We start from the raw sequence: 9869 nt of genomic DNA on the forward strand, positions 1-9869 counted from the left end.
CCGAACCAAGAGAACAAAAGATGTCCACACAGTCTGACCGAATCAAGAACAATGCAACCTTGGGGCGCCTGGGTGGCTCAGTGGGTTGGGCCACTGCCTTCGGCTCGGGTCATGATCTCAGGGTCCTGGGATGGAGCCCCGCATCGGGCTCTCTGCTCAGCAGGGAGCCTGCTTCCTCCTCTCTCTCTGCTCCTCTCTGCCTGCTTGTGATCTCTGTCAAATAAATAAAAAATTAAAAAAAAAAAAAAAAGAACAATGCAACCTTGAAGACCAAGGGGAAGATCAGCCTGGCAGGATGAGCACAGTCCATGCTCCCACCTGCGGACTCTCCCTGGAAGGCCGAACATGGTGCTAAGCATTCCTTCCATTTCCCTAAGGGAGCACTTTTCCTGAGAGCAAGATTACAGGTATCTACTAGAATTCTCACGCCTTCCACTTACACAGCAACCAGAGGTCTGAAACTAACCCAACTCCCTTACTTAGCACTTTTTCTCTTTTCCAGGAACCTGAAACTTAGATTAGAAACAATACAGAAACATTAGCTTGAACAGGGTTCTAGTCAATTACCTTGCCAAGAGCCAGCAAATTTCAGTCCACAGGGCAAGTAGGGTCTGCCACCTATTTCTGTCCAAATTGGGCTACTACCTATTTCTGTAAGTAAGCTTTTATTGGAACACTGTATGCCAATTCAGCAACATATCATTCAGCTGCTTTCAACCTACAAGGCAAACAGTAATTGCAACAGAAACCAGGTGATCTGCAGCACCTAAAATGTTCATTAGTTGGCCCTTTACACATAAAGTTTGCCAATCTTTGCTCTAGTCCAAAGGTTCTCAGCCTTCTTTTTGCGTCAACACCATTCTCATGTATGATACACTCAACTTCTGAATCACTAACAGTCCAAATTCTGTATTTTATAGGCAAGTTAATCTAGACCCTTTATTTAAACCGTAACTAAAAAAGCAATCAGGGTACTGTTTGAGACCTTTGAAAGTGAGTTTATTAGCCCCACAGAGTAAAACTGCCAAATTGAGTAACCAAGCAAAATATTCAGAGAGCGTCCCTACGCCATGCTGTTTGGAAAAAATCTGTAGTCACCGTTTTAAATATCTCTCACCGGGGGCACCTGGATGGCTCAGTCGGTTAAGCTTTGGACTCTTGATTTCAGTCACAATCTCACCGTTCTGGATCAGGCCTCGCATCTGGCTCACGGGCTGGGAGTGGAGCCTGCTTGAGATCCTTCTCTCTCTCTCTCTCTCTCTCTCTCCCCCTCTCTCTCTCTTTCCCTCTGCTCCACCCCTAAAATAACTATAAATAAATAATCTCTCACGGATATGGGCCCCTGGACAGGTTCTCCCTAAAATGAACCGTGTGATCTGTTCAGGAAGCGTACTGCACATTGACCGTCTGCTGCCATACACAAGATTTCCCCTTCCTGCGTCTGGATGTCAATCACAGGAAGACAGGGCTCTGTCTCCCAATGCGGAAACTGTAAAAGGTAGATCCTTGATTCTCGATCATCCTGGGCAGCCTGGAAGAGGCCAAGTGGTCTGAGCTCAGCCAACCAGATGTTCCCATCAGGACTTACGGAGGAAATGATGCCCCATTTCTTTTTCCAAGAATCTAGACCCTCTTTTAAAAAAATGAAACCTTCAAAAATAAGAATAAAAAAAAGTAAAACCTAAAAACGCGTGAGGATCAGCTGCTACACAAGTGAAACTCAGGGGAAGAAACGAGAAAAGGAGAAAGTGCCCCCACCGATCCCTCTTTTGCCTTCCACAGTATCAGCTGTGCAGACTGTGGTCACTATAGTCGCCCCCAACGCTACAGAGGAAATGCAGGAATATGCTTTTTCCCCGGCCTTTGTGGGGTTCTGAGTTAGACAGCAAGGCGAGGCAAGGCACTGGCAGGAGGTCTGAGTCCCAATTATCGTTACAGTTCTTCTCAGGTGGCAGAGGCAGGACACACACACACACACACAGGAGACAGGAGGCCGTCAGGGAGCTGGGAGGGAGGTCAGAAAAACCATGCTGCTGCACCGAGCTTGCAGGAGCTGGAGAGTCAGAGGTGACTTCCCGAGACTCGAAGGGTTCAAAAGTCAACATGTGCAGTGCTGCACACCAAGAAGGCCCCAGAAAGCTCCCCAAGAGTCTTCAGGGCCACAGGACTTCCAGGCAAACTCCTGACAACCAGGCTGAGACTATCGGAGAAAGTCTTCCTAACCGCTGTACCTCCACCTTTCTAAGGTTGTGTAAGCCTGTAACTCCTGTATTAAAACAGCTTCGGACTTGAACCGCATAGCATGGCTTCTGTTCTGACTGAAACAGAGACTGATAAAACTCCAGAAATTCCAACACTACTGAAGAACTTAACAGAGGCTTCGCTGGACTTCAGCCAGCTATCATGTTCACGTCAGTTTTCTCCGTTGATGCAACCTCAAGTCTTCCTTTCACAGACGTGAGAACCGAGACCAACCAAAGTTAGTAAACAACACCACCAGACCAACTCAGGTCTACTGAACACCAAGTGTAGCACTCTTGCATTTATTTAGGAAGCAACCGTAGTAGCAGACCCTCTGATTTCCTCTACAGAGTGTTACAGGGCGACCACAACCCCATCGAGGGTTAGGTAGGAGATCACTTCCTCAGGGCGCGTGCTGAACCGCGCAGGCAGAGCCGCTGGACAGAGGCTGCAGGCTGGTGGTGCACAAGCCACATACTCTTTGAATTACGCGGTCTTTTCTGACTTGACTTAGTTGTTAGCATTTTTAAAATGGTATTATGCATAAGTATTAGAATTCCATGTTCTTTCAAGAAAGAGGAGAAAATACCAAAAGATCAAGAAGAGCAGACACATTTAGCCATAGATGAAACAGCTAAAGATAAACTGCATTTGGCCAAAGAGGAACAAAATTCCTCCTACCCTAGGAGTGGTAGCCCGGGGCACGCCTGGAGCTCCGCAGCACCAGCAGCCGAAGCCGGAGGCCCAGGAGCGGCCCTGAGCACCGCACTTGTCCAGCCTTACTCAGTTACGCATTCTTTCACTTCCCTCTAGGAACTACCAAATTGCCTATCTTCCCGAAAGCATCCTAAGGAACTGTCTCATCATTCTTATACTTTGTACATAAGTGAAGCATTAGAAACCAACAATAAGAGTTTCAGGTATGTACAGAGGAAATGAAAGGGAGAAAAATACAAGAAAATTTCCCAGAACTGAAGATGCGTATTTCCACACTAAAGTGTCCACCAAATGCAAAGCGCAACAAAAGACCCATGCTAAGGAAATTTTAGAACACTGAGAAGGAATTGTTAAATCCTCCAGGGAAAGAAAAAGGTCACATAACAAAGGAATCAGAATGCCATCAGACTTTTCAACAGCAGAACTGGAAGCCAGAAAAACAACACAGCACCAGCACCAAAAATCTAAGGAAAATGAATCCAAGTCTAGAATTCTAGGCCCAACCAAATTCACCAATCGAGTATAAGAACAAAGAATTTGTTCACACACACGAGCCTCAAAAAACTTACCTGTAACACACCAGAAATGGTAGTGTTGAACCCTGAATTCAAAAATATAAACATAAAAAATTACTTTTCCAGAAAAATGTATTAAAACTGACCTCTATGTCAGAAGAGCATGCAGCTCTTGACCTCGAGATCATGAATTCAAGCCCCATTTTGAGTGTAAAGATTAAACAAATAAATAAACTTTTAAAAAATGACCCAGAGATTTCTAAAAAGCTAAATGGACCAAAACTGGTTGAAGAAACTGAAAAATAAAGAGCTACCAAACCCAACTGCTGTTCAGACAAAAGTTCTTCCAACTTTAATTTAAATTTTTTAAATTTTTTATGCTGTCCCAGAAAACTTCACAACTCATTCTAGGAAGCCAGCGTTTCATTAAAAAAAAAAAAAAAAACAGGATAGCACAAAGCACACACAAACACAAAGGGAAAAAACTGTAATCCACTCTTTCTTATGATCACAGGTAAATCCTAAAATTGAAGTCCAACAATATACTAAAAAGAACAGTATGTTAAAAAGAATGTATATTTAATATATTAAAAAGCACACAGAAGGTTTTGAAACCAAGAATGCAAGGCTGGTTCAGCACTAGAAATCTATCAATACATTAAGACACTGAAAAGGGGTCCCATAAATCACCGCAACAGATATGGAAAAAGCATTTGATAAAATTAAATGCCCAACTCAGGAAACAATTTTCTTTGCTAAAACACTATCAGAAACCTACAGTAAACACCATATTTTTTTTTTAAGATTTTATTTATTTATTTGACAGAGAGAAATCACAAGTAGATGGAGAGGCAGGCAGAGAGAGAGAGAGAGAGAGGGAAGCAGGCTCCCTGCTGAGCAGAGAGCCCGATGCGGGGATGCGGGACTCGATCTCAGGACCCCAAGATCATGACCCGAGCCGAAGGCAGCGGCCTAACCCACTGAGCCACCCAGGCGCCCCTGTAAACACCATATTTAATGGCAAAGCATTCGAAGAACACTCCTTGAAACTCAGAACAAGGGGCACCTGGGTGGCTCAGTGGTTAAAGCCTCTGCCTTCAGCTCCGGTCGTGATTCCAGGGGTCCAGGGATCGAGCCCCGCATCGGGCTCTCTGCTCGGCAGGGAGCCTGCTTCCTCCTCTCTCTCTGCCTGCCTCTCTGCCTACTTGTGATCTGTCAAATAAATAAAGTCTTAAAAAAAAAAAAAAAAACTCAGAACAAGATGACAAGACAGAGATGCCTGTCGCCACCCATATTCCTCCACATCATACTGGAGGACCTGACAGTGAAAGCCTCTGAGACAAGGAGAAGAAAAAGAAATGAGAGCTATAAATATCAGAAGTTTCGCAGGTATGACTAACCGGAAAATCTAAAGTACCAAACTATTAAAACAACATTCAAAAAACCAGCTACATATAATTCAATTATATTTTTAAAAAGCTTTTCTGTAATAGGCCAGTAACAAATAAGAATGTTCGAAGATAACATACGCCACCCACAACGACAAATACTTTGTATTTGAAAATAAAACTAACAAGAAATGTGAAAGACCTACATAAAAATTTTATTGGGGCGCCTGGGTGGCTCAGTTCATTAGGCGTCCAAGTTCTTGATTTCAGCTCAGGTCACGATCTCAGGGTCAGGAGATGGACTCCCAGGTCAGGGGACCGGTTCAGCAGGGTGTCTGCTTCCCTCCCCCCTCCCCCTCCCCAGGGCACAGGCTCTCTGAAATAAATAAATCCTTAATTTTTTTTTTTTTTTAACTTACTTTAAGTTCCATAAGGATAGGGATCTCTTGTATATTTACTATGTATCCAGGCTCTTGGGTTAGTGCCCAGCAGAGCAGGTACCGAATAAACGTTTGGTAGAGATGACTGACAAAAACAAAAAGCTTGACAGAAACATTCTTGTTATCAGATGAAAGGACCCATATTGCAAAAACGTCAAACACTCTCAAATTATGTAAAAAGACTCAATGCCATCTCAATAAAAATTCCCATAGAATTCTTTATAAAACGTGATTGATGATTCTGAAGTACATTTTTATTAAATGCACAGGACTAATCAAGATATTTCTGAAAAGGAACATGCCATCATATAGGCGCAACATTTACCCGTACGTACCTGCATATACATGCACACACACACCCTGTGAAACAGTATATTGTAAAAAACTTATGGGAACTTAATATATTACGAAGATGGAAAAGATGGAGAGTTCAATAAATCATATTAGAACTGTTAAAAGTCCCAAAAAACCACAGAACACCCAGAATAAAACTCCAAGAAATAAAAGCTAAATATAAAAAAGTGCAGAAGCATAAAATGTTAAAAAGCATAGACGAACTCTTGACATAGAGACACCATTACAAAAAGAAGAAAAAAAAACTTGTAAAACCAAGTGACATTTAAGAATAAAAATTTTAAACTTCCATACAGTAGAAGTTTAAAACAAAGTTATTTATATGGGAAGCACAATTTTTAAAAAGGGGTTAATAATTCTGATTAAAAAATACAGAGTGAAAAAATATATAAATAATAACAAAGAGATCAATGACCTGATTTAAAAAATAAAAGTGAAATGATATACAACTCACAGAAAAATAATATATAAAAAGATGCATAACTTGTCTGGAGATCAGAAAAATCTAAAAACCTTATGGTTATTTCTCTGTCCAAGATGAACAAAAATTAAAAAGACTCTTAAAAAGGGCATGGAAAACGGACCCCCCCAACACTACTGAGGGAGGATAAAGTGGCACCAACCTGTTTGTAAGGGCACTGGCAGTGGCTACCACAATCTTAAATAAACCCAACTTGAAACACAGTGTTCCCACCTCTCGAGGTGGGGGTTCTCCGGAAACCCCTGCAGAAGCACAGCAAGTTGGGTCTGCAGAGGTTCAGCCCAGTATCTTCCACAGCAGTTTAGAAGTAGAAGTAACTGACCTTGGCCCATCAGTAGAAAAATGATTAAATGATCAATAATGGATCCATAAAACTCCCACCTATTGACATGGAAGATCCCCAGGACCTCCTTTTTCTTTAAGATTTTATTGATTGACTTGAGAGAGAGAGACGGGGAGAACGCGAGGGGCAGAGCAGAGGGAGAGCAGGAAGCAGGCTCCCCGAGGAGCAGGGAGCCCCGTGAGCGGTGAGCCCCTTGAGCGGTGAGCCCCGGACCCGGAGATCAGGACCCCGGCCGAGGTCAAATGCTTCACTGACTGCGTCCCCCAGGCGCCCCCCTCACCCCCAAGACCCACTTTTAGGGGAACAAAGCAACTGCAGAACACTACATGATTTCGCTGCGACCAGAAAAGGTCGCGAAGCTAAAAATGCTCCACTTACATGTGCACAGAAAAGGGGACACAGGGACTCGCAAGGGCATTTCCTACCCCAGCTCCCGCCCTTGCGGAGTCGCTCGCGGATCGCAGCGCGCCCGGTGAGACGGGCAGCATTCCCGTCCTCGCGGGGCTTCCGCGCTCCCTACACGGTCTCACACGGCACAGTAGTGCCAGGAAAAGTGAGCAGGGCGCCGGGGGCTCAGGGGGTGAGGCCGCTGCCTTCGGCTCGGGTCACGACCTCAGGGTCCTGGGATCGAGCCCCGCATCGGGCTCTCCGCTCGGCGGGGGCCCGCCTCCCTCTCCCTCTCTCTGCCCGCTGTCATCTCCGCCAAGTAAGTAAGATCTTAAGAAAAAGAAGACAGTAAACGAAACAACACGACTCCGAGCTGATGCGCAGGGCAGGAAGCAGGGCTGCGCAGGGCGAGGCAGGCCCCGGCGCCGCGGGGCTGCGTGGGCGTGCGGGGCCCCGGGAGCCAGTGCCCGGGTCTCCCAAACCCGCCAGGGCTCCGGCTTCGGTGTCCGGGCAGGGCGCCCAGCGGCCCGGGACGGAGCGCGAGCCTCAGCTCCACGCCCCGCGCTCGGAGACCGCAACCGTCCCGCGGCCAGAGCCGAACTCGAGGACGCCCGCCCTCGCCCACACGGCCGTGCCCCCGGCGGACAGCGGGCGCCCGGGACACCCGCACGCCCCCGCGCTCCCGCGGCCTCCGGGAAGGCCCCGCGCACGGGCCCGGGCCGGCAAGTCCGCGCGGAGGTGCGCGCGGGCTCGCAAGCGACGAGGGGCCGCCGCGGACACGCAGAGTCGCCGGCGGAGGGACGAGCGGGCGGACCGTCCCCGCGGCCCGTCCGCCGACAACGCTGGCCCTCGCTGGCCCTCGCTGGCCGGAGTTCCGGGCGCGGCGGCGGCAACGCGCTCGCCCGAGCCCGCCTCGGGGCCCCCACGGGCCGGGGCTCCCCCGGCAGCGCTTCCCCGCACCACGGCTACGCGCCAAGCTCCGCAGCCCACGAGCGCTGACCTGCCCGGCGCGCGGCCGACACCGCCGAGGCCCGCGAGCGGGGAACCGCCGGGTCGGGCTGGGCCCGCGGGCGACCTGGCCCCGCCGCGCCCCGCCGAGGAGGCCGGAGCAGGCGCCGAGGGGCGCTCGCCGGACGGTGGGGCCCGCAGCGGCCGGGGCTCGGCCCCCGCGACCCCGGGCCCGAGGCGCCGCCCCGCCCCACACGCCCGCACGACGCGGCGCCCCGCCCGGCCCGGAGCCCTCCCGAGCCCGCAGGCCCCGCAAACCCGTCCCCGCACGGCTGGTCCGAGCGGCCGCGGCCCCGCAGGCCACAGCCTCGCCGGCCGCCGCGCCGAGGGGCTCCGGGCTGCGCGCAGGCTCGCGGGCCACCGCGGCGCGGAGCCCGACGCGGGAAGCAGGACGACGGGGCCGAGGCGGCCGCGGCCCGTCCCGCCGCGCGGCGCGGCTCACGTACCTCCGGCGCCGGCTCCTCCGCCCGCGCCCAGGGCGGCCGCCATGGTGCTCGCGGGCCTTCAGGGTCGCCCCGCCAAGCCAGCCGGGGGGCCGCCGGCCGGCCGGGGCCCAGAGACGCGCGGCGGGGCGCGGGGGGCGGCGGGCCGGGACCGGGCGCAGCGGGAGGCGGCCGGGGGCCTCCGCCTGTCCGGCCCCGCAGCTCCGCAGGAAGAAAACAACAGACTATCGCAACATGGCCGCCGGCCCGCCGCCGCGGTGCACGCCGGGATGATGGCGGCCGGCGGGCCGGGCGCGGGCCTCCTCCGCGGCGCGGCGGCTCCGGGCGGCTCCAGGGACGCGGGGCAAGCGCCCACGGCGAGCGGGACGGCGGCCACCGCGCTCCACTCCTGTAGCCGTCGGGCTGGCAGCGGCGTCGGGGGCGGTTGCCGGCCGTAGGACGGTCCCGGGTTCTGTCGCACGGCGCTTTGCAGCAGTGGGCGCCGCGCTTTCCGGCCGGCAGCCGGCGGGGCGGTGGGCGGGGCCGGCGGCGCCGTCAGGGCCGGGGCGGGGCCGTCAGGGCCGGGGCGGGGCCGTCAGGGCCGGGGCGGGGCCGACAGGGCCGGGGCGGGGCCGTCAGGGCCGGGGCGGGGCCGTCAGGGCCGGGGCGGGGCGTGCTCGGAGAGGCGGGGCCTGCGTCCTGGGCCAGGCTGCGGGTGCCCGCGCGTAGTCTGCGCGGTGGATCGCGGAGGTCCGGGGCGTTTGCGCTTCGCAGCAGCTACAAGGGCGAGAAGGCGAGGTGCTAGTGAGGGACGTCAAGGAACGGACACGGGTTTGGGGAGCCCTGGGTGCTGGTTGGCAGTGGGGGCTGTGGCTGCAGTGCGGTCTCAGAGCACGCACGAGCTGCTCACCCACTCCGCGACGCGACGGTGGGGCCTGCCGGGGGGGGAAGGAAGGGCCGTCGGGGCGGAAAGAGGACGCCGAGCGCAGACCCCTATGTCGGAGGACTTCCTGGGGACCGAGAGCGCCGGCAGAGCGAGCTGGGGGAAGGAGCTCCGAGGCTGCGAGGGGAGAGGGGACAGGACCAGACGCCCGCGACTGTGGGTTATGTTCCCGAAGCTGCAGGGCGTGTGCGTATGAGAAGGCTCCAACAACAGTAGTTACATTATAAGATTTGTGTTTTAGGGAGAGGCTCTGGCAGCAGGAGAGCGGATGGGCAGCGTGGAGAGCGGAGACACCCCCAGGAAGCGGCCCGCAGTCCAGGCAGCAAGTGGCCTCCTGCGTGGGAAGATGGACCTGTGGCAAAACCCTAGTGGTGGACTGCGGGAACTGTGAAAGTCCGAGAGCTTCTGCACACGGTTCAAGTTTTTAATAATAAAATGTTTGGAAAAAATAAGATTTCCTAGATTAAAATAAGATTTCCTAGATTTATCTTTCATCAAAAAGATAAAAACCAAAGAGTAAGTTTAAAAATTATTTTGAGGGGCGTCTGGGTGGCTCAGTGGCCACCACGGAAGGCTCTGCCTTCCGCTTGGGTCATGATCTCAGGGTCCTGGGATCGAGCCCCACATCGG

General features: G+C 52.5%; 1 protein-coding gene across 11 annotated transcripts in view; it reads right to left on the reverse strand.

Annotated features, from left to right (window-relative positions):
- The window catches only part of RBM33 (RNA binding motif protein 33), a 133553-nt gene extending 124756 nt beyond the window's left edge, over nucleotides 1-8797 (reverse strand). For 7 of the 11 annotated variants that reach the window (XM_045086269.1, XM_045086267.1, XM_045086266.1 and 4 more), the window contains exon 1: nucleotides 8321-8797. In XM_045086269.1, the coding sequence (XP_044942204.1) occupies nucleotides 8321-8363 (43 nt within the window). In that variant the 5' untranslated portion in view covers nucleotides 8364-8797. The remainder of the gene's footprint in view (nucleotides 1-8320) is intronic. The other 4 variants (XM_045086270.1, XM_045086274.1, XM_045086272.1 and 1 more) reach the window with 1 other exon arrangement.
- Between the last annotated feature and the right edge of the window lie 1072 nt (nucleotides 8798-9869).

This window comes from Mustela putorius, unplaced genomic scaffold (genome assembly GCF_011764305.1).
Source record: "Mustela putorius furo isolate JIRA1106 unplaced genomic scaffold, ASM1176430v1.1 tig00000929_pilon_pilon_pilon, whole genome shotgun sequence".
NCBI lineage: Eukaryota > Metazoa > Chordata > Mammalia > Carnivora > Mustelidae > Mustela > Mustela putorius.